Genomic DNA, 23,899 nt, shown 5'->3' on the forward strand with positions numbered 1-23,899 from the left:
GCAGCCTCTGGGACCGGCCAGGCTGTGCAGATCTCACACGATCGCTGGGGGAGGTGGGGCTCTCGGGAGTGAGGTGAGCGGGAGGGGACAGGCCAGACCAGGCCCCTGCTTTCTCTCCTCTCAATGGTGTCTTGGTCCCTGCATGGAATGTTTCCACGGAGCCCAGCTACGTTACAATAGCAGGCTCCCACCAGCGTCTGGACAGCGGCTCCCCACCCAGGGGCGTGAAGTGACTGGCCCGTCCCGGCAGAAATGTCCCAGGACAGATTCCAGTAAGTGGTCTCCTTTCCAGGGACAACGGGGCTGGGTGCCCTCATTGTTGTGGCCGGGGGCCCGTGACCAGCGCCAGGACTGTGGCTCGTCCTTTGTTGCCCACACCTCTACAGCGTTAGGTGTCTCAGCAAGACTCCTGGCCCGGCCTACGTGACAGCAGGCCCCACGGGTCACTGAAATGAGTCAACACCTGGGAAAGCAGCTTCGTCCACCGGCTGGAGCAGGTGTCCCAGTCAGTAATGTTCTCTCTCGGTTAAGGACACTGTCCGCCAGCCCAGCTGTCCCTGGGTTCCGGGGGAGATGCAACCTCCACTCAATGTCGTGTCCTTTGAAGTGTGACCCCGTTGGTACGTATGCAGCTGGGGTACTAGGCCTACTTTTTCTAGTGCCCCACGGTAGCAACTCCCCGGCACGGGAAGGCTCGAGTGAAACCGGAGGCCGTGTGGACACACAGCGGCGCTTACTTGGAGGCCACACTTGTGGGGGGCGGTGCTGTGTGGTGAACCTGAGGTTCCTATCAGCTGGGGCTTTGGGGCAAGGCCCTGCACCGCCCACCCCCGCCATCGCCCAGGGCGTTGTTTGGAACAGGGAGGACGGGGCAGCACTGCACGGCCCAGGCCACTGCATTTTAACGGCCGCCCTGCCCGCCTCATGGTGCACTGCCCTCCTCCGGCATCTCGGTGCCCGCCTCCCCATGTGCCTCACCTGCCGTGTCCACGGACAGTCCATGGCTAAGGCATGTATTTCTGCCCAGACGTCTGCTTCCTGGCCGCCTGGAGGTGTAGACGCCCTACGTGTGGGCAGACAAGTGCTGCCTCGGCTCTCGTGAATGAGCCCAAACACCCTTCCACGTCTCTCCCCCCATAAAGGGTTACCCATGATCACCCCCCCACCATCCAAGTCGTAAAGTCCATGGCCCAACAGCCAGCACACAGCGCAGAGGCCAAGGTCCATGTGTGACGACCAACCAGACCGGCTGCGGCTCGTCCCCGCTCCCACCCGGCTGGTGTCGTGGATGCGGGTGGCGAGTGCCATCAGGTAGCCAGACTGCCCCGACAGCCCCGTTTCCCCCCTGCAAACTGAAGGGGCAGACATGGGTGGAGCAGGGCGCCGGGAGGGTGCCCAGTGGGGCCTGGCCGTCGCTCCATCTCTCAGGACTGCTCACAGGGCACAGCTGCTGGGGACAGGTGTGCGTGCCATTTTGTCCGCGTGGGGGTCTGGGCTGTGGCAGAGGCAGGTCGTCTCCCAGCCCCTGATGGGCAAGTCATCGCCGTGACCGTGACTGCAGCCAGCTCACAGGCGGCTCCCGGCAGGAGCCCTGCGTGCACACCACCCACGGCTGCCTGTGGGCATGACTGACCTCTGCCCTTCCTGGGGGCACTGCTCCTGGGCCGTTTCTGCCATCGCGCCCCGCCCAGGCCCCACAGGGCTGTGACACATCTCACTCCAGTGGCAACCCGCCCAGCGGCGCCAGAGCTCGCTGCCTGGCCAGGACATGTGCCGCCTCAAGAGTGGCGCTGCTCTGCTTCCCAGCCCCACGGACGCTCGTCCGCCTGGCGACACGAGGGGCCTCGGGGCCTGCCAAACCCTCAGCAGTGCCCAGTGTCCCCACGAAAGCCTGGGCCTCTCCCAGTTTTTGGAACCAGGGAGGCTCGTACTCTGTCTGTGACGACCTCAGGGACCACGCAGGTCTCACATGACCTGCGATTCTCGAACGCTTCTCTGCGGCTCCCTGTCCACCCTCCCCGGGTAGGCGGCCCGGCACAGCCCACAGGGCGGCTGCAGCAGAGGCGGCCCTCGGGTGGCATCACAGCGTCCGTGCGATGGGAAGGAACAGCGCCCACCATCCCGTGACACGTGGTGGCATCCCCGAGAGGCAGGCAGTGTCTGTAGTTGGGGGCGCCAGTCACGGATGGTGGCACACAAATGCCACGAGGCACAGGAAGTTCCATGCTGACCAGGCCAGGACAAGCCTGTTCCGGGAGCCGGGACAGCGCGGGAGGCCGCGCAGGGTGCCGACTTGTCAGGAGGGCCTGGTCACGCCCGTCCCTTCCTGGTCCGGCCCAGCCCGCGGGGCACAGAACAGTCCCCTCCACACTCCTGATTCCACAGAGATGAACCGCTTCACTGGGCCCCCGTGAATAACTGAAAAATGAACAGCAAACCAGTGTTTATGGCTTTTCTCCGACATATTTAATAATATTAGAATGTGTGAGGAGTAATTGTGTGTTACAACAGGTTACAGGCATGGAAACAAATAATTAGTCTCTGATTGGAAGCAAGACAGATTCACAGACACTTGGAGGAAAAACAACACAGGAAGAAGTAATCACACAGGACGGTCTCGGGACAGAGGCACAGCACCCTGGGCGACAGAGGTCCCCACGGGGGTGACGGGTGCGGCCGGCGCAGGCTCCCGGGAGACGCTGCACCGGATGCGCTGCCGCGCTCTGCCTTACAGCAAAGGCTCCAAAACTCCCTCTGGAGGAAGGAAAGGCAACACAAAGCCCCCAGAGCCGCGGGAAGTGGGGCAGCAGTGAAGGCCCGGAGCTGGGAACTCTCTAGCGGGAACGCGCCTCGTGCCAGCGCAGGGCCGCTCCGCCGGCCGGGACGCTGCGGGCGAAGGGTGTGTTGCGCAGGAAGCATTCACCCAAAGCTCTAGAGCTGGGGCAGAGAGCAGAGGTCTTGCTGTCAGAAGCAAGGGGACGAGCCGCCTCGTTTCTCACGGGTCACCATAACTCCCTGTGGGAAGGAGCTCTGATCTCCAAGCTGCTCGCCCCACTGCGGTCACCCAGCTCCTGCCTTCAGGCTGCCGTTGCCTCAGACTTGCCTGCTGCTGAGTTCTGTCCTGTCGGGTCAGGGCAGGCGGGGAGAGAAGCCCAGGAGATAGGCCCCCGAGCAGCGCCCCAGAACCCTGAGCTTATCTGGTCATCACACCCCTTCCCAAGAGTCACACTCAAGGAACAGTTTTTTAAAAGAGGCTCTCAAACTAGTCCTTCAGGCATGGAAAAACATCTCCATATAAAACTCCGCTTCTTTAACACACAACAAACGTTTCCTTTTTTTAAAAAATCTCATTTTTAAGCCAAAATAGATTACAACCTGCTGAAATACCCTTCCAACTGCCCAGGGCTTATCTCGGGGCCCTGGGGCCGTGCTTCCTGTTCACCTTTGGGGCCTGAGGCCCGGGGACAGAAGAGTTAACTGCCCTCTTAACTGCTCATGAGGGCCCGGCCCCCAAACGGCCTCGGGTACACATCAGCCATCTAGGCTTTCCAAACCGCAGGAAGTTCATAAAACTGTGTCGCAACCCGGAGCATAAAAGCGTAAAGAAACATTTAATGTACAATCTGTTCCACTTGGCAATGTGTCAACTATATGAAAAGGTATAAACTCATCTACAAACTTAACAGAATGAGGAGGCCGGGACTCAGGACGTGAGCTCAACTCCACTGCTCTTCGGTCCTTCCGAATTTGTAGATCAGGGTGCTGCAAAGGGACAGAAACGGCCGTGAGGAGCCGCACCCGTAACAGGCCGCAGGAGGGCACCTCCCAGCCGGGCTTCGGCACGTCCTCCCCGGACTGCGGCAGGCGGGTCTACACCTGCTGCCTCGCCAAGCCCCGAGCTGACCTGGACGTCTGGGCTGAATTAAACGTCCCTTCTCAAAGCCTGGACAGCCGGTGGGCAGGGAATGTCCCGCCGGGCGGGCCTTTACGACCCCAGAGCTGTGGGAAGGGAGGCGTCCTGGAGCCGACCGGGCTGCGGCTCTCAGTCCATCTAACAGGTAATCCCCGCGCGCTGCGGAGCGGCCCGTGCAGGGGCGTGAGCGGGAGTTGGAACAAGATAGGCGCGCGCACTGGTGGGGCTAAAGGTCTTGCGAGGGAGACGATCAAATCCCAAGGGCAGGGAAAGCGCTACGGAGACAAGGGCCACGGCACCGAGAGCAGAACGGGGGGCCTGGCCCGGTGAGAGAGGCCCAGGCCTCCCTGAGCAGGTGGTGACTGCACTGAGCTCCAAAGCAAGGGCGGGGTTCATCTCAAGGGAGCGGGGGGGGGGGGCACGGGGGAGGGAGCAGAGAGAGGGGACGCGGGGCCCTGAGGTGAGCTGTGACGGGAGAGGGCCGCCACCCACGAGGGGACAAGCAGGGGTCTGCGGACGTGGTTCAGACGCCTGTGCCCCCCGTGTTTGGCCGCAATCGAAGCCCCACGCACAACGGAGACCGGCTAGAAAGGCAAAGGACGAGGAGAGGGGAGCGTGCCGGGGACAGAGCCGTGAGGCGCGCCAAAGGAGCAGCCCAGGCATGAGGCGGAGGAGCAGCCGGCCAAGGAGGCAGAGGCCGGGGGCCGGGCCGCGGGGCTGGGCACGTCTCAGTCTGCGGGCAGAGGGCCCGGGAGGCGGCAGGCACCGTTGGCCTCTGCACGCACACGCACACGCACACACACAGGGGTCCCTGTCATCTGTCATCGATGGGGACGCACCTACCCCGACACAGGGTGGGACCGGAATGTGAATGTGCTGTCTAAGCGTGCCTGAGACTCTTCCCTGAAAACTTCCTGCACGCCCGAAGGCTGCCGGTCACAGGTCAAGAAATACAGTCACAAGAGCAGAGACTGTCCAGCGCCTTCCAAGGCCCCGAGTGCCCGGCCACCGTGCAGTAACAGGGACCCGCCAGGTAGAGCTCAGGAGAGGAGGTGCAGGAGGGAGCGCGGGGAGACAGCGTCCCACAGACCCGGAGAGCGGGGCTCGGGGGAGTTGTCGGGGTCTCCCCGAGTCTCCCGCTGGGTGTGATCCGCAGACACACGTGAGGGGCAGAGCCAGGAAAAGGCAAAGCAGGGCTCCCACAGGGTGGAGGGGGCACTTCATAGCCGCACACGGAGTGGGGAACCTCGGAGTGTACGATGCTCCGAAGTCCACTGCCTTGTCAGGGGGACACACGGTCACAGACTGAAGCCACTCTGGTTGGAAGGACCACGCTGCCCGGGAGACCTCGCTGTGTCCAGAACGAAGCTCAAAAATGCAGGAAGATACCAGGAGGCCCAGCGCCAACCACGCACGTGAGGAAAGGGCAGCGAGAAGAGGAGAGAGGAGCAGTCGGCAGGGACAGACCCGGGACTGACACAGCGGACAGGGCCAGGGAAGCGGCGACACGCAGGCCTCACGTGTCCGAGGCGGGGAGCACGCGCTTGTCAGGGCAGACGTGTGCTCCGTCGGCATTTTTAATTAGCGAAAGTAACATTTCCGATGTATCTGGTGAGCGGTATTATTTCACCAGAGCCTTCACACTGAGACATTCATCCTGAAAAGTACGGGCTGTGGGCTTCATCTGGGGGCCTTCTGGGACGAGAGCCCCTACCAAATGCTTTTAGTGCTGTTTTAATACTTAATTTACATTATCTTAAAGGTTTAATTAAAAAAAACCTCCCCAGTCAGCTTTTGTATACCACACAGTATGTGTTAATCCTGATTTCTTGCGTGTTAAAATAAAGGTACCTAATACGTTTTTTGTGTGTTTTTAACAAAACACAGGCCACAGTGGCCGCACCCTGGGTTCGAGGCCCAGGTCTGCACTGACGAGCTGAGGGTCCTTCAGTAACCCCTGAGCCCCCTGCATCTGAGATGACGAAGGGCAACGAGAACGGGGACACGCAGAGGCGCCCGCTGAGGCCCCGGCACCCCGCAGGCCCCTCACTGGACGGCGGGCGGATGCTCTCATCCCAGGGGAACTCACCTTTTACGAGAAGTTCTGCACACTGTAACTGATCTAAGGGACTTGCACCTGTCCCCCTGTACATGCCGCTCTTACAAGACATTTCTGTAAATGTCCTCAGTGTGGTTAAGAAATGAGGCAACTTACCTTGAAAATATAAGCGCGTTCTGAAAAAACACAGCCAGCCCTGGGTAAATGTCAGTATCTGCGCACACAAAGGAAAGAGGGGTCACAGAACGCTGTGGCAGGCTCACGACACGCCTGGCGTGCCACACAGCCCTGTGCTGCTCCCTCCGTTCGCTCAGAACCACGGGCCTACGGCTCCCCCTCCGGACGGAAGAGGGGGAACTCGACGGGCTTCCTTCTGGCTGAGGCCATGGCCGTGGTCATGGCTGTCACCCCTCTGCCTCCATGGCCAGGACGGAAACACACGTAAGGAAGACAGAGAGGAAGTTCCCGACGAAGGGGAGTCTAGCGCTGCTGTGCGCGTGGCAGTGAAAGGGCTGCTGTTGCTGGTCAGCACGCCCCCAGGGAGACGGGAAGTGTCTGTGGGTCTCTAACTCCTACGTGTTGGCTGGAAGCGCTGGGAAGGTGAAGGGGCGTTCCGTTTTCACCCTCTGCCACCAGGGCAGACCACGGGGCCGCCCGGGCCCGGAACCCTAGCTCAGGCGCTGACCCAACGCAGGGCCACACGCAAATCCCCCCCTCGGCATTCGGTCTGCCCGCCTGGAAGGGGGCCGGGGACAGCAGGCAGCCCGAGTGGGGGACCCGTGGGGCCCAGCGCCCAGCCCAGGGAGGGCCACCTAAAGTCAACTCCATTGGGGCAGCAACAGTTCAAGGACGTCTGCGCAGTAAAAGGCTTGAAAGACGCGTCAGACATGCTGACGTCACAGCACCTGCTGCTACCGAGGCGACAAGCAAACCCAACGAGCAGCCCCGACAGGAAGCCGCGTGGGCGTCGGCTCCTTAAAGACGAGGATGCACGCGTGGGTGCGCGGCTGCCGCACAGTGCAGGCCTCCTACACGCCTCTCAGGGACGAAGCGTGTCTGTTATGATGGAAAGTGGGGGCTCACATGCCGCTCCCAATGACTGCACGCACTTCCCAGGGGACCACGGGCCGGGGCACAGCGTCGAGCCCACCGCCTGCATGGCCCCATTCATATGCAACGGCCCCGCCTGCGCGGACCGGGGGTACCGACAGGCGAGCGGTGCCGGGGGCTGCTGGCGGGGGGTCCCAGGAGTGACTGCTGGGGTCCGGGCTTTCCTTTGGGGGGTGGCGGGGGGCTCTGCGCTTTAAAAGCCGGACGGGGCCCATCGCACGCTCTGCAGACCCCGCCTGAGCAGAGCTGCGTTTAAAGGGCACTTTGCTTCAAACGAGCGGCACCCGGGAACTGCGCGTCCCGCCGGTGTCTCACGACTGAAACGACACGTTCTCGATGGGCTTGGGGAGCGTCGTCATTTAAACATCATCAGTCCCGTCCTGCGGCGCTGCCTTGCTCTGTGCCACGCGGGAGACAGAGGCGTTTATAGATCGTACGCCGACCAAACGACGAGACCTTGGGGTCCTACCCAGGGTGGTAAAGGGTCAGCTGAGGGTCGCAGACTGACGTGACTCCACAGATCGGAGAGATCAGGGGATGAACACGCTGAGTTATCTGCAGGGGACGCCCGCCTTTGGAGCAGAGGGAGAGAGCCAGTGGGGACAGGCTCTTCCGATGCCTCCGGGGCCGGGGCTGGGACCTGGCCGGGGCGAGCGGCTCCGGCGCGGGAGCAGCGGACGCCCGAGAGCTGAGGGCTCGCTCCTCCACGGCAGCTCCTGAAGCCTACACGCGTCTCCAGTCTCGCCCTTAGGGAACTCCCCTGTACCCACGGCTGAAACCCGGGAGGCCAGGGCCAGGGAGACGGGGCGCTGGTGGGGAGGGACATCGCAGGCCACACCCCTCATCCGGAACCTGGGGCAAGGCACATTTTGGAATCCAGAATTTTTCAGGTTTACGCGGGGACACGGGGTATAAACAGCAGGTAGCAAAGCCACCTGGGCATGGGCCAGCATCCCACAGCCAAATGCGGCCACGGTGCTGAGGAACACGCCTGAGGCCTCACGAAAGGGAGGAGAGACCATCACGAGCCCCCAGTCACCTCAGGGCAGGTGCTGCTGCCAACGTGGTCATGACGAAAGGCGACTGGCCGCCCCCACAGAACGGAGGACTGCGTGTAGGGCTGGAGCCGGGCGCCCTGCTGCGCACCAGCCCGGTGACATGTGCCTCACACAGCAGAGCTGCAGGCGGACGGAGGGGCAGCTGAAGTTTACGCCACGTGCAGGTAACAGACTAAGCCGAACATGGGAGACGTACCGGGGCCTCTCCTGTGAAACGAGGGAGGGACACATACTTACTCTGCGTAACGTACGCGCCGAAGAGAATCCACATGGAGGCAATAAGTGCCCCGAACATCAACATGAAGCCGATGAAGAGCCAGACGCGGGCACCTGCGCGGAGAACAGGCGTCAGGGCTTCGCTCCCTGTGCAGCGCCGTGTCTCAGGAACGCGGGGACCCGGAGACACTGAGCTCGTGCGGCTGCACACATCCGCCAGTCACGTGTCTGCGGGCACCTGCTGCAAGTCACTGAGGGAGACTTTTAGAAAGCCGAGGGGGAAAGTCGCCTTTCTCCTGGCTGGAGGCACTAACAGCTAAGCGAGGAGGCCTCAGCATGAGTCCTTTGACTGAGGGGACCGATCAAACCCGAACTGAACAGTCCCCTGCCGCGCACATCATCAGAGCAGCCGCGCTAACAGGAGCAGCAAACGGGCCTCGTCCAGCCACCCCCACGCGGGGGTGAGAGGCTACAGATGAGTAAGGACCGACATTAAAATCGGACCCCTACTCAGCAGGCCTGCTGGCGGGGCGCCCTCAACCTCCGACGCCCTCACGGGACCTGCGCTGTATACACCACACATGCGTGCGTGTAAACCGCGTGGTGAGTTTCAGCTGCGTGGGGAATAACCACGGAATGAAGCGTGACGACTTCGCGAGGGTACAAGAGACCCAAGGCAAATACAGGTCCTACCTTGGAGCTAAAAACTGAGGTGAGTTACAGTGAAATTTTGGATAGGACATTGTTAACGGTAACATAATCCACAGCAACGCGTGTGAATTAGTCTCTGGGGAAAAATAATCCAATCAGTTACCCTGCGCTCCGTGCACGTGTTTGCTAACGCCCGCTCGCTCAGTCCCCACGCTCGGTCAGTGCCGACACTGCGTGCTGTGGCCAGGGGCACGAGACGCGCGCACGCCGCGGCACCTCTGACTTAGGCTTGGCTGTCCCCCCGCACTGTCCCTCAGAGGCATGCATGTCCTACATGACGCCGTGCTCAGTCGGCTGACCGTCCTGGGCACGGAAACGTGTGTTGAGAGAGTAGGTCTCATGTGAAGTGCTCTGACCACCAAAAACCATTTTTAATTGAAGTTGTTTTTAAAAAGCTAAACTCTTCACAGCTTCTTTATTGGGTTTAAATGTGACGCTTACTTGATGACTCCCTTTACATGAAATTCCAGGAAGGGCCAACAGCAGCGCTGGGAAGCAGGCCAGCGGTGGGGGCGGGGCAGCAGGGGACCTTCTGGAGCGATGGCAGTCACAGGACTGCACACACTGTCAGCGCTCATCGCACTGTGTACTTCAAATCGGGGAATTTTACTCTATATGAATTATACTCAGTCAAGCAGACAGATATGGTGGTCCCTCTCTATATCGCGGTTCACTTATTGCGGCCTCGCTGTATCGCGGGATTTTAAAAAACATTATATTTAGTTATTTATCGCGGATTTTTTGCTCTATCGAGGGATTTTGCAGTACTGTGTATGTATCTTGTTAAAGTGACATAGGTTTAAGAGCACAGAATAAATGTAAGGTTCTTGCTTCGCGGGGGGTCTGGAACATAATCCCCGCGATAAGTGAGGGATCACTGTATCTATATTTCCACGCCCCACAGAGACCAAACGGGTCTCCGCCGGGAGCAGCACAGCATGGCGGCTGAAGCCGTGGGCTCAGAGCCAGGCTGCCCGGGTTCGGGCCCCGGCCCCACCGCTCGCTTGCCTGTGAACTTGGACGAGCTCCTGACGCTCTCTGCACCTTAGTTCCTTCACCCAGAAGTGAGGACGGTGAAGGGCACTCTCCCCACAGCAGCCCCGTGACCTCAGGTGTTGCCTATTATTCTTAACCATCGTTCAAATGCCCGCCCACACCAACCCTCCAGCCACAGCCACAGAGCGCCCTCCCTGGTCCTTCCAGGTTAGAAGCAGAACTTCCGGTCCCGCGCTTCACCCGCAAAGCATGAAAACCCCACTGACAACAAGCGCCTGGATCCTAACAGAACGTGCTATAACCTCAGTAAAAGAAAAACACGGTTGGGTGACATTTCAAAACAATCCAAACTCCCGAAACGATCATTTCTATGCAGATGAACAGCATCACCTTTTAAAGGGCTCCGCTGCAGGATGTGGGTGGTTACCAGGGCGACCAGAGCCCAATGGGAAGAACACCACAGGCCTGACTTCCTAAGGCGTCCACCCTTTGCTTGGCCGGCACCTCGTAGGCAATGTTATCGGCCAACATCTGGGACAGAATAGCCCGTCGTCGGCGCTGGGAGTGAGCCGGGGCCCTCAGCCCCGGGTGTGAGCAGGACCGTCCCCTCTGCATGCTACGGGCAGCAGAGCACGGCAGCAGCAGGAGCTCCTGGCCGCAACCCTAACTTTCTCAAGGCCTTAAATGCCACTAGCTTTTCCCAGAAGCGGATTTTCAGGAACCCCAGCCTTCACCAGCCCAGACAGAGACCCACTAGAGGCTCTGCGTTTCCTGCCGCTCAGCCCCGCCGCCCACCCCAGCCCCGCCAGCGCACGGACAGCGTTACCTGTTCTCCCCAAACAGCCGCTCTCGTAGCTGTCGCCTCTCACCTGCGCGTTGGACACCGCGTTGATCCTGGAACGGCACCGACACAAGAAGTGGGCGGATGCTTCCTTCTTACCTAGGAGAACGTCTTCTAACTCAAGTCAGCATTTGAGTAACGGGACACGCCTTCAACTTAATAACCCTGGTGGATACAAACGCTACGTCTGTCTCACCTTCCTGTAGGACACCCCAAAAACAGCCTCGGCTTTAAATGAGTGCCATCACTCGTCTGCAGAGATTATGAAGGAGTCGTTTTTCTGGTTTCTTCCATTTGTACACCAGGTTCAGTGGGTGTTACCCCAGTTTAAGGTTCTGGTTACAGCCAAGAACTGAAAGCTTTCTCTTTGTGTGAAGTCAAGTAATTTTCTCGGACCCGTTTCTAAAACTCAGAGGAACTCTGGGCCTATGTGTAACAATAGGCCCACTTTATTCCATTTTGGTCAGAGCAAGGCAATTCTGCAGCAGGAATTACCTGTCCTTAGCATCCTAAATAAATATGAGTAGTTCCCTCTCCTACAATTGAAACTTTTAAAAAATTCCTGATGGGAGAAGACAATTCTATAATCTTAATGTTTAACATAGTTTTAATTATTAAAAGACATCCCTGAAACGCTTTCAAACTCTTTTATGAAGACAATGTATATTAACCTGAAACTCATTTCATTAAAAAGAAAAGCCCTTTCTCGTTTGAGACCAATCCTGCCCACGCCACCCCCCTCCACCCCACCCCCCCGGCCCCCAATACTGGCAAACAGTCAGGCAGCCTATTTTAAAAATAACCCCCCATGGTGAAAGCTGAGTGCATGACAATACTTAAAAACGATTCTCCACTAAAAATGTCTAGAACTATAACATATCTCATTAAATCTAAGATGCAACTGACTGTAAGATTCAGCACTACTGAGCTGAGAAGAGAAAGAGCTGGTGGACAGACGACAGTGTGGTGACCGTGAGGTGGGCGGGGGGGGAGAGGCTACAGGAGGATAAACGGCGAGGGGAAAAAAATAAAACAAGTAAATTTAATAAAAAATTAAAAGAAAGTAAAATAAAATTCACTATTATTTTTTAAAACTGCCAAGAAAAACAAAATGTTATCAACTGTATTTATAAGATACCACTAACTATTAAAAAGCATTCTGATGTTCACAGATAATAAAATATAAAAAAATAATCTTTTGCCCTGGCTGGTGTGACTCAGTGGATTGAGTACCAGCCTGTGAACCGAAGGGTCGCAGGTTCGATTCCCAGTCAGGGCACAGGCCTGGGTTGTGGGCCAGGTCCCCACTGGGGGCATGTGAGAGGCAACCTATTGATATATTTCATACATTGATGTTTCTCTCCTCTTACTCCCTGCCTTCCCCTCTCTCTAAAAAATAAATAAAATCTTTAATAAAATAATCTTGGGACTGATAAAATACAGTAAATAACCAGTTTGACAAATAGAAGGAGAATCATCTGACAGTCCTCACAGATGCCAAAACGATACCTGACTGAATTCAGCACTCATACTTGATTTTTCAAAATCTAAACAAAACGGGAATTTATTTATTTTTGTTACCATTTAAAGAAGAAACTACCCATGAAATTAAAAAGTTACTCCAGAGGGCAGAGCATCAGGCCTGGAGGAGCCGAGTTCCGGGCCGCTCCCCGCCCACTCACATGAAGAAGGCCAGCGTGGAGAAGACGCCGCACGTGTGGAAGGCGTGGTTCAGCTGCTCCGGCCTCGGGTACGCCACGGCCGCGTCGATCATCGTCCACCAGCCGGTGAAGAACTGGGGGAAGAGCCGCGTCGCTGCAGGCACCCCGAGGCCGGGGCTCAGCGCCCTGCCCGCCCTTCAACGCCCCTCTTTTTCTACAGACCATGGGAATGGGGCGCACTGGAGCTCGGCCTTGAGCCCTGGATGCTGATACACACGGAATAAGCAGCCCCGTTTACGTCCTCCTTACAGCACAGGACGTGACCCGAGCTCATCGGGTCTGTGGAAGCGTCGGAGGCTCTGCCCCCAGTGCGAGACGGAAAAGGTCCCGTTTGGGGCTGAACTACCCGCTGCTGTCACCCACCACCGTTATAGGCCACGGAGCTCTCTCGATGAACCCCAGCCAACCAGCATCCTGATGGCCAGATGCGCTCCAGCCTCCCAGGAGCCTCCCTCCAGCCCCTGCCCCCGGGAGCTGCCGGCCGCCCTGGCCCCCAGCCCGCCCCAGCCCGCCTGCTGCAGCGCTGTGCCCCTCAGGCAAACACTGTCCTAGGGGCCGAGCGCTGTTTGTAAAATGCAACGCTTCTGCGTCAGCGAAGCTGCAGAGATGTAACCTGGACAAACTGCTCATGCCTTTCGCGGACAATTTAAGTGCAGATGAGGCGACCATAAGGGGCAGGAAACACATAGAAGCACCTGGAAGAACTCTGCATGCTGACTGCTCCACAATCGCCCCGAGTTCCTGCTGGGCTTTATCTGTGTTTTCCTATTGGCCTCAGGTACAGAACAGTTCACTGAAAGATGCAACAGATACTGAAATCTGCTTCAAAAACGCAGCCGGGGCAGCAGTGGCGGACAGAATGCTCAGGCAAAGCTGGGCAGGACTGGATTTTACTTTTTTAAAGACGAATGGGAAGTAAATGGAACATGAGGGGGCTCTCTATCATTCTCCCTACTTCTGTTTAGATACTTGACATCTCAAAAAATGAAAGGTTAAGAAAGAAAAGACACTGGGAAGAAAATTAAGCCCACCCCTCTCTCTGGCCTTCCCCTCCCAAGCAGCAGGAAGCGGCAATGGTGTCCCCACCCTAGGGCCCTGCAGGGAGTCCCAGCAGCAATATTTGGTTACATCAAATTCTAAGCCTCTGAGGCTCTTAAAGGACTTACACGTTAACTTAAAAATGCTACTGCTTATAATGATTGTATTGTCACTGGGACTGAAGAGAAGGCTTTAAGTTTAGCCAATTTACAAAGTCGGGTGATCGCAGGACCTACCACGTTCTGCCCAGAAACAGTGTCTCAAACTGTGATAATTACTTACACAAAACAACAGTGAAATATAGCGTTCTGTATGGGTCTCACAGGTCAAAGGAATTGGGATCATTCTCAGGGTGAGAGGCGACCAGGAGGATGCTCCCCTCCCACGTGTGCCCTCCCCACAACCGCGTGCCCTCCCCCCCACTCACCAGCGCGCCCGCCGCCACGGACGCCAGCGTGTTCCTCCTCTCGCTCCAGTCCACGCACTCGCATTCTGGCCACCGGAAGTTATCTAGGAAGCCGGCCATGCCCGCCCCTTAAGCCTGGCTCTTTCATTAAATACAGAATTCTACAAATAAGAAGACAAAAAAAAAAAAAAGGAAATATTTTTAAGAAGTAATATGTCACTCCTCTTTTAAAGCTTGAACACAAATTTACTTTAGGTCCAACTGGACTATGGTTAAGAAGAAAAATTCAGCACATCAATGGACAGAGGACTACGTGAGGACACCTGGGGGCTTGCTCTTTGCTAAACGCGCAGGGTCGCTTCAGCGCAGGGTCGCTTCACGTGGTGTCCCACTGAGAGGTATGTCCCTCCCCCTGAGTTGGACCCAACTACAAAGGTGGCTTCCGCCATCCGGTCTGAGTCCAGACCATGAACGGCGGTGCAGGTCATAGCTGGTTCTCTGGACACCAGTACTGGAGCCCTTGGTGAAATCCAAGGCCACGCTGCCGGCCGAGACCCTGCACAGGTGTCTGGCCCCCGGTTCCAGCCAGGTGTGTGAGCAGACCCTGCTGGCTGATGGCCACCCCAGCCCCGGCTCCAGCCCCAGACTGCGGGCCTCCCGGTGAGGCCCCGGGAGCACAGAGCAGACACATCGCCCTGGCTGGGCCCCTACCCATTCCTGACCCGCAGACACCAGAAGCACGAGGAACAGCCGTCTTAAACGACCAGGTTTTGGAGCGATCTGTAACGCAGCTATAGAAACTGGCAAAGTCATGTGCATGAAGAACTGGAAGGGCGCCGAGTGCTGTGGGAATTTTCCACACAGCGCCCATTGGACGGGGCGATTCAAGGACCCCTTCACCTTCAGAGAGGAGAAGCCCTTGGAAAGCCCTGGGGAGTGCAGATAAGCAGGCAGACGTGGCGGCGGTCTGAGCCCTGAAAGAAAGCCCTGCGGTGACACACACACACACACACACACTCGGGGCTGTCATGGAGGTGGGAACACAGGGTACAGGGCACTGCCTGCTGGGAAGAGCTGAGGAAGAAGAAACTGCTGGATTTTGGGGCGTAAATGGGAGTCTGGCAGATAAAAAGAAATAAAATATGTAAAATCACATGGGCGCACAAGAATGGGTCGAGCCCGAGGCATTTCAAAGACTGCCAGTGAGGAACCGGCTGGGGCAAGACCACAGGGGCCTGCTGGGTCTGCGGGGTCCCCTCTCCGCCTCAAGGGGTCAGCTTTCTGTAAAGAACCACACAGAACATACATTTCCGGTTCTGCAGAAAAGCTGGTAACTCCCTCCTGCAGAGAACCTTTGCCTTCCCCTTGGTTTGCAGATAAAGACGGAACTCTCCCACTGGGCCCGGCCTTTGACAACATTTTCTTGGCTCTTCCCTCGGTCACCCTGGTTTCTCCTTCAATGCCTGCTACTTGCTGCCTCACCCTGCGGGAACCCCACACTCCCTGTGACACCTTTCCGCCCCCAGCTCACCCAGGTAACCCCACTCCTACAGCAGATGGCGGCTTCCTGGTCCCTGTTCAACCCAAACATCAGCTCTCCCTGCCCCCGTCAACACCTGATTGCAGAGCGGCCACTGCGCCAGACACATTAATGGACAGATAAAAGCACTCACTGTGCTTCAGAGGGGGGCTGGGGAGGACACGAAACAGGACTTAAGGAGTAAATGATACGCACTGGCTGCTGTGGCTCAGTGGCTGGGCGTCGCCCTGCAAAATGGAAGGCCGCTGGTTCGATCCCCGGCCAGGGCACAGGCCTGGACTGCGGGCCAGGTCCCAGGTCGGGGCACGTATGAGAGGCAGCCAATCGATGCTTCTCTCGCACATCCATGTCTCGCGCCCTCTTTCTCCCTCCCTTCCCCGCTCTCTAAAAATAAATGAATAAATAAAATCTTTCTAAAAGTAAATACTATGCATGCCAGAAAGTGTGGGCACGGAGCAGAGTGAGGGCTCTGGCATGCGTGACAGGAGGGTGGGATGAGAGGTCGCACTGGAGGTCAGGGAAGGCCGGCCGAGAAGGTGAGGGCTGCGCAGAGTGAAGTGGGGAGCCAGCCAGTCTGGGTGGGCGACAGGGACCGAGAGTGGGACAAGGAGTTCATGGAGCAACAGGGGAGCTGGTGTGGCTGGGTGCAGTGCGTGACAGGGAGGGGGGGACGGGGCAAGGAAGGGTCCTTAGGAGCCTCGTGGGCCACTGTGAGAAGTGGCATTTAGAAGGATCTGAGGGGCAGCTGTAGGGAGAAGAGACGGTAAGCGTTAAGAGGAGGGAGGCCAGGCAGGAGGCTGCTGAAGTCCCCAGAGGAGGCTGGCGCCCAGGCCCTGCTGCCCCCAGACCAGGTCTGGTCCCCCGGTGCTTCCTGCCAGGCTAACACCCGCTGCCCCTGCAGCGTAAGCCCACGAGGGACAGGCACGCCCATCTCTGCTCCCCGCCGTTTCCCCAGCCTGGCACAGTGTCCGCCACAGAGCAGGCAGTCCACGTTCTGGTTGCGTCTAACAGTCACGGCTTTCAGATTCTGCAACGCAATGCGTGTCCCGTTACACTGTCACTGAGAGAAACAGAGTCAGCTTTCTACCTGGGGAAACACCGTTTCATGGAGGGAAACAAACTGCTGTCCCAGTTTACTGAAACACATTATTCCTTTAAATCTTTCCCCCGCTTCCCCACGTCCGTCTTCTGCCAGTTTTCTCACAACTCACACTGGATGGCGCCATTCATTCAAAAACTTCCAGCCGCCCGGGAGCCAGAGTCCCAAACACGCAGGGGCATCCAGCCTCCCACACGGCTCTCGCCTCCTGCTGTCTGAACACACGCTCCTGCGGCCAGAGCCGGAGGGCAGCAGCAGCCAGCGGCTGGTGGATCCCCCGAACTGCCAAGGTTACGCACGCGCGCCTCTCAGCGCGCGTCTGCAAGGCCCCCCTCCCCGCTTCCAGGACACACAGGGACTCCCCTTCCCCCCGGCAGAGTCAGGCCCAGCGCTTTCCCCACAGGCTCTGTGCTGCTGTAAGAGCGCACGCCGCGCTGCAGAGCCGTCCGTCTGTGCGTGCGCTTGCTACGTGGCGTCCGAGAGGTGCCACGCTCTGGCCGCACGGCCCTGGCCTGGAAGGGGCGGCACCGCCTCAGTGGCGCCCAGGCACGGGTGCGCGCACCGGTGCCAAGCTGACGTCATGGGAACTGGGGGAGTTTAGGGAAAAAAAGGTCATGGGGCCCCACCCCACCCCCAATGATCAGCAAATCAAGTGTGATGCCAGGTTTCCATTTTTAAAACTCCCCAGGTAAACCTCACGACCAGCAGAGTCTGGGAATGACGCCCCACATGCCCGCCAGGTCCCTTCCCCTGCTGAGACGCCGCAGACCTGAGGCTGTGTCAGGAGCAGGATGGGCAGGAAACCACGAAGGATTTTAGCATGAATTCCATTCATGCCAAAACACAAAATTAACAGACCAGGTGAAATCTGTAAAATTTGGTTGACCCTGGTATTTAAAAATAATTCTTTAAGGCAGCCTGGGCCAATTAGGGAAATTTGAATACCAGTCGGACATTAGAGAATAACAGGGAATTGATTTCTGGTACGTGATCATGACAGATGGCACTTCCGTAACGAGAGTGGCCTTCGTGCCAGGAGGCGCCTGCTGACATACTTAAGGGGGAAGCGGCAGTAACATGCTACCACATGGTTACGCAAAGGAGAAAAAAGATAAGGCAAATGTGGCAAAATGTTAAGTCTACTGTTCAACTGCTCTGGATGCTTAAAATGTTTTGTAATGAGAAGCTGGAAACCACAGAAAGGCACACTGTCATTAACTGCCACCTACGTGCTGACGACCGCTACCCAGTCCCCACGCCCATCGGCCCGGCAAAGCCGCACTCCTGTCTGGGGGCCCATCCGCCTCGCTCCCAGCAGGAGCCCCGCAGAGGGACCTCGGCAGCCTCAGGTATTGCTCAGGGGCCACCCTGCCCCCCGGTTCTGAGAACCGAGCCCTAGGCCCCAGCAGTTAGCCCACAGGTGCCCCGCAGAAGCAGGGAGCCCTCCTGGAGGGCAGTTCTGGGAAGCAAAGGCTCCCAGTCCCAGTTACCACGCGCGTCCCAGCACCTGCCACCGCGGAGGCGGCTCGGAGCAGAGGCTCTTGGGCTAGGCCGGGCCCACCATGCCGTCAGCCGCTTCCCAGCCGTGCCTGCCGGGCCAAGTTCGTGCCCCGGCCTACTCTTCACGGAACAGCCACTCGTACCGGGTACTGTCTGGGCCTGAAGTGCCCCCAGGCTGTGTCCTGGTGTATAAAGCGGGGGTGACGAGAGCCCCTCCCTCAGAGTGTGGGATTCATACGGAGGGCCGCGCGTCAGCCGCCCACCAGAGAGCGGGCTCATGCCCCACGGCTGCTTTGCAGAGGGTGCTCTGCGCCGGCTGGCCCGCTACTGCTCTTTCTCGGTGAGGATGGCGGCTGTCCATCCGCATCTCGTCTGCTGCCCTGAAACCTCACTGAAGAGGCAGTAAATTCCTAACGACAGGGAAAACGGAAGAGGAGCCAACAGCAATGACTCGAGAGCTGGAAGCAGATGGACAGCCGTAGCGGACTCAGCACACCCCAGAAAGCGGAGTGCCCGCGCCAGCAGCGGGAGAGCTGAGCCCCGACCCAGGAAAGACCTGGGGGCCCGGCAGAAAAGTTAGGTCCCCGGATCCTGTCTTTTTCTCTTTGTGGTGCTGGCACCTGCTTCTCCCACGTCCAGGCAGAAGTCTGAGGCTTCTCCCCGTTTCTTGTGTTCTGGGCTCAGGGACTCCGCAGGTACCATCCTGAACACTGAACCTGAGGGACCACTGTTCGTGTTCCAGCTCAGGAAACGGGCGGCCAGATCCTCTCCTGCAGACAGGAAGGTGGAGACCATGCAGGGAAAGGAAACTCAAATCGTTACCATCTCGGAGGCAAGAGAAGATGTTACAGGTGTTGACACGGACAGGCTGCTGTACGCTTCTCGGCCTTCTGGCTCAGACCAGGTGAAGAACAGAATGCTATCATAAGAAGCGTTCAGACTAAAAACAGCCTTTGGAAATTAAAGAAGTAATCGTGGAAAAAAACCTTTTTTTAAAATCCGAACACATGGGTTGGGAAACAAAAGTTAAGAAAAGCGAGCAATATGTAGCTAGCTGGAAAACAGAACAAAGCCCGGAAGAAAATCAGGAGAGCTTTAAAGGGTCACGTCTAAACACCAGGTGTTTCGGAACAGAGACCACAGAGACAAAAGAAGGGAGAAAAATAACGAAGTCTTTCAAGAAAATTTCCCCAGAACCGAAGTTTTAAAGGGCCCATCGAAGACTTAACCTAGAGGATGAAAACAGACCCAGGCTAGGACACATCATTCTAAATTTTAAAGCCAGGCTGAAGTGTCCATTGTAGAAGTCTGTAGGGGGGGAGAAAATGGGTCCCATACAAAAGATCAGGAATCATAACAGCTTAGAATTCCCACCAGCAGCCCCAGAGGCAAGAGGACAATGGAGCAAGTATGTCACAATTCTGAAGGAAAATTATTTCCAACTGAAGTTCTATTACCAGCCAAAATATCAGAGTATGGTAACAGAATCAAACCATAATTCAGAGAGGCAGTCTCCAAAAAGCGTTCCTCCTCCTGTCAGAAGCTGCTGGAGACCGAGCGCCAACGGATCAGTGAAGAGGCTGCAGGGAGGATCCGACACAGAAGAGCTAGGGAGGGCCTGCCGTGCCCCACACGAAGACAGTGAGCAAGCCAGCCTGAGGTGGTGTCCCTTCAGACAGGGCTGTCTCGCTGCTGCAGCAGCTTTCCAACTTGAAGACTGAATGCCCCTGAACTTGGCCTCAATTCCCATCTGTACTCCCCAGGGCTTGGCTTGACCTTGGCTACGTGCTGATGCAGGTTCCTCTGTCCTTCCAGCCCTGCAGCCTGCCTCCGTAGAGGACGGCCACTTGCCGCACAGAAGGGCCCTGCCTTGACCTCCCCTGATAACTGCACGCAGGCCGGGCCAGCGAGCAGCAGAAACACAGGCCCTCAGGCCCCACGTTCCCCAGGGCTGCACTGCCGCTGTCCTTGGGGTGTCTGCTCCACACTGGAGCCCTCCGGAGGCCCCCACGGTGTGAGCCCCATTTCCTGGGATGACTCCTGTCAGCCCACCGACTCCCCCAGCCAGGGCCCCTGTGAACAGCCAGGGAGGCTGAAGCCATTCTCCTCGGCTCATCTTTTCCCGGAGCCTCCACCCAGTAGCGACAGTCCTGTCCTCTCCTTACGCAGTCAGGTGTGTGCCCACAACTGAGACAGAACTTGATCTCATGTTTAGAAAGCTCTGGCATTTTCTATTACACCCGCATGGATTGCATCTGTGCTCTGGGGGGAAAGAACTTTGTCATCACGGTTTATTTAATGAAAGATCCACTGTTACTAAAGGCACAGTTTATAGTTCAGTAAGTTTTGAACTTAACTGCATAAATTAATGCGGTGTTATTTTATTGGCTGATAGAAAAAAATTAACCCCAAACATATGATCTTGTTGCTCTTTGAAACATTAATCAATAATATATAACTCAGCAATTTTATTGAGACATTCCTTTCTCTAAGCCCCATATAAATACCTACTCCTTAAATCTCTTCAAACCAGCTCTTTGAGGCACTTTCAATAGTGAAAAACTTTGAAACATGCTCACTATCTACGTGTATAAGAATTTTGTTTCTAAGACCATTCATTCAAAACAAATTATTGAGGATGTGTTTGTATGTGTGTGCACATTTATGTACATATATGTAAGTATATATGGACATGCATGTGTTTATACATTGATGTGTAAAGTTTATTTTTAAAAAAGGAAGATTAACAAAAAAACTCAGGATAGAGGCTACTTCTGGAAGAAATATGTAGATGTTTTGTTTCTCAATCTAGTGTTAGATAGTGACGATCATCACAATGGTATCTTTTAAAATAAGTATACATATCTGTTTTACACATTTTTTGCACCTGACATACATTTCACAATAAAAGAAACTTATTTAAAAAAAGAACAAGAAGTTCTGTTGCTGTTGGCCATTCTCAGGGATTCCCACCAGGTGGCATTACACAGTGTGCTGTTCCCGTTTTCTCTTCCTGCACACCCTCTCTGTTCATTCCTGTCCAGCCAATCAGATGAGCCCATGTAACCTTGACGTCAATGCCACTGAGGGGTAACAAGGTTAATAAACTCCCTATTATTTAACCTAGTTCTCAAAATTTTTTCTCCAACCTCTAAATATAAAAGAACAAAAAACTTCTAAGAAATGCATTCAAAGAAAATTAGCTCCTGCCTTTACATTACAGAATCCTTTAAGTTATAAAAAGACTCTCAGTGACAAGAGCATTCCGTTTATACTGACCCGTTTAAATTATCTACAGCAGTACTTGGAGACGTATCCTACCATGCTAAAAGGGTTTTTAGGCAGCAGGGCTCTTAGTGGCTAACACCCAGAATCACCCAAAACATCCACCACTGAGGGACCGATAAAATGTGAGTACGTCCAAACAACGGCACACCACGCAGCATGTCATAAGTGGGCTGCATGTACAGTCCTGATGCAAACGCGTGTCCTCATATGAAGCAAGGTGCCCAGCAGGATCACGGTCTGAGCGCCTTCTAGGGAGTGGAGCTGACTGAGTATGTGAAGTAAGCAAAGGGAAGAAGTAAGGGGTTCCTGCTTTTTCCTTGATATACCTCCACGCTGTATGAATTTTTTACTTCGTATTCTTTTGTGAGGTTAAAAGAAATTTACAATCTTAATTATTACTATAATCAATTAAATAGGAGCAAGTAAGAGTAAGCTGATACATTCTATACCTTGGCTCCAGAATGAATTCAGGGAGGGCCTGCCGGTTAAGGTGCCGGATCCTAAGGGCGGGGTGGGGAGGGCGTGTCTCCGGAAGAGGAAAACCACATCCCCCCACCCCCACCCCCCGCATTAAACCTGCTTTTCCAGCCGCATCAACACTCAACATAAATCGTGATCTTCATTTTGAGAAGGAAGAGCCACCGCGCTGCATGCCTAACTCAACACTATAAGCTGTAATTGCAACATGAAAAGGAAGGGCGAGTCTTGCAACGTTATCGCCAGTAAAAACGCTTAACGTTGGTCCTGGGCGTGAAACCCACGCAGCTTTGGAGAAGAGAAGACAGCCAAGCAGGGACCGCAGGCGCCGGGAAAGGCGCGGGCCCAGCCTGGGGGGCGGGGGGTAAGAGCCTCGGGCGCTGGGCTGAGGCCCGGCAGGCGCGCCTGGGGGGAAGGGGGACACCCCGAAAACAAATCCGTGTCTTTGAGAAGCGAGAGCGGACGGCCCGTTCCTTCCAGGCGGAGGCCCGAGTTCCCTAAACGCGCGCGCGCGCACACGCGCACACGAACACACGCGCACACACACCCGGCTCATGAAAGGTCATGTCTTTACCTTTCGGACTAAGCACCTCCCCGCGGGCGCGTAAGTCGGAAGCCAGTTCGCGGCTGGAAACCCAGAACGTCCTGCCGGCACGGCGGCCACGCGCCGGGAAGGACGTTCTCAGAAGAACGCGGACCCCCCTCTCCCTCCCCGACGCCCCTGCGGCCGGAGTCGGAGAAGCCCCCACGACGCTGCCAACGCGCCCAGCCCAGCGGCCGGGCCGCCCGCCGCCCAGGGCGCGCACCCCGGACCCGGCCCGCCGCCCCGGGAAGCCTCCGCGGACCTCCCAGGGCAGCCCCCCGACGGCGACGGGACGCGGAGGGGCGACCCGCCGGGCACCGCCGCGCTCCGCAGGCCCGGGGACCCGCCGGCCGGGGGTGCCGCCCCGAGGACCGGGCGCCCGCACTCACCCTGCTCCCCCGACGCCCACGGCGACCCCAGGGGCGCGCAGACGGGAGGATGCTGCGGGGCGGCCGGGCCCGCGAGCTCGGCTTCACTTCAGCCCCGGGAGCCGGGAGCCGAGGGCGGTCGCCAGGGCAGAGCGCCGGGGGGGCGGGGCGCGGCGCCGTGCGCACCGCAGCGACCAATCGGCGCGCGGCAAGTGGCCGGCAGGGGGCGGGGCGAGACCCTAGGGGGCGGGGCGAGGGCGCCGCAGCTCTGCGGGTCGTTGGCCAGACTGGGCGCCCAGACTCGGGCTCTTGGACTTGGCCCCTCCTCCCGCCTGCTGGGCGGCTGCGGCTTCCCTGGCGCTGCTGCGTTTCTTCCGCAGATCTCACACGCGGCACCGGTGCGACCGTGGGCGGGGACGGGGGGCCCGAGACCAGCAAGCGGGGGCTCCCTTTGCCTTCGCCCGCGGGCCCGATGGCGTTGGCCGCGACCTGCCCAGAGCAGGGAGGGCCCGTGCTCCAGGGGGTGCTCAGGAGCTCCAGGTCTGCAGAGATGATGCCCTCTGCAGCCCGCGCCGCTCGGAAAGGGGGGCCTGGAAAGGTGCAGTGACTCCTCCGATATTGGGGACCTGCAGACAGGATGGTGTGATGTGCTAAGGAGTGGCTAGAGGGGTGGAGGCAGACGGGGGCCCCTGCACAGGGGAGCGCCTTGCTCATAAACCCCTGTGAGGAGCGTGGACTTGACCCTGGGGGCAGTGGGGAGCCACTGAAGTATTTAAGCTGCAGAGAGACGGAATCAGATTTACATTTTCAGAAAGATGCTTCAGCCCCACGGGGCGGATGGGAATCACAGCGCCCAGGTGAGTGCAGTGACGCGGAGAGGGAAGGGGTTCTTGGTTCTAGCCTCCCGTTTGTGCGCCCTGCCTGGGGATCGCAGCTGGAGCCCAGGGGAGTGGCTCTGCTTTCTAAGTCAGAAGC

The 23,899-nt window shown here is 57.2% G+C and overlaps 1 protein-coding gene across 2 annotated transcripts; it reads right to left on the reverse strand.

The window, feature by feature from the left end:
• Window positions 1-3,592: 3,592 nt before the first annotated feature.
• Window positions 3,593-23,090, reverse strand: TMEM50B (transmembrane protein 50B). Of its 2 annotated transcripts, XM_090271431.1 has the most exons (7): window positions 22,946-23,089; window positions 14,091-14,230; window positions 12,587-12,699; window positions 10,890-10,957; window positions 8,378-8,470; window positions 6,129-6,186; window positions 3,593-3,762 (listed from the first exon to the last, which is right to left on the reverse strand). In XM_090271431.1, exons 2-7 carry the CDS (start codon window positions 14,187-14,189, stop codon window positions 3,717-3,719), a joined length of 477 nt encoding a protein of 158 aa, XP_090127557.1. In that variant the 5' UTR covers window positions 14,190-14,230; window positions 22,946-23,089; the 3' UTR covers window positions 3,593-3,716. The 2 variants fall into 2 exon arrangements, with proteins under 2 accessions (XP_090127557.1, XP_090127563.1); XM_090271437.1 differs by lacking the exon at window positions 8,378-8,470 and having other exon boundaries at window positions 22,946-23,090.
• Window positions 23,091-23,899: the final 809 nt, after the last annotated feature.

Source organism: Furipterus horrens, unplaced genomic scaffold, assembly GCF_987537825.1.
Source record: "Furipterus horrens unplaced genomic scaffold, mFurHor1.1.pri manual_scaffold_1, whole genome shotgun sequence".
Classification (NCBI taxonomy): Eukaryota; Metazoa; Chordata; class Mammalia; order Chiroptera; family Furipteridae; genus Furipterus; species Furipterus horrens.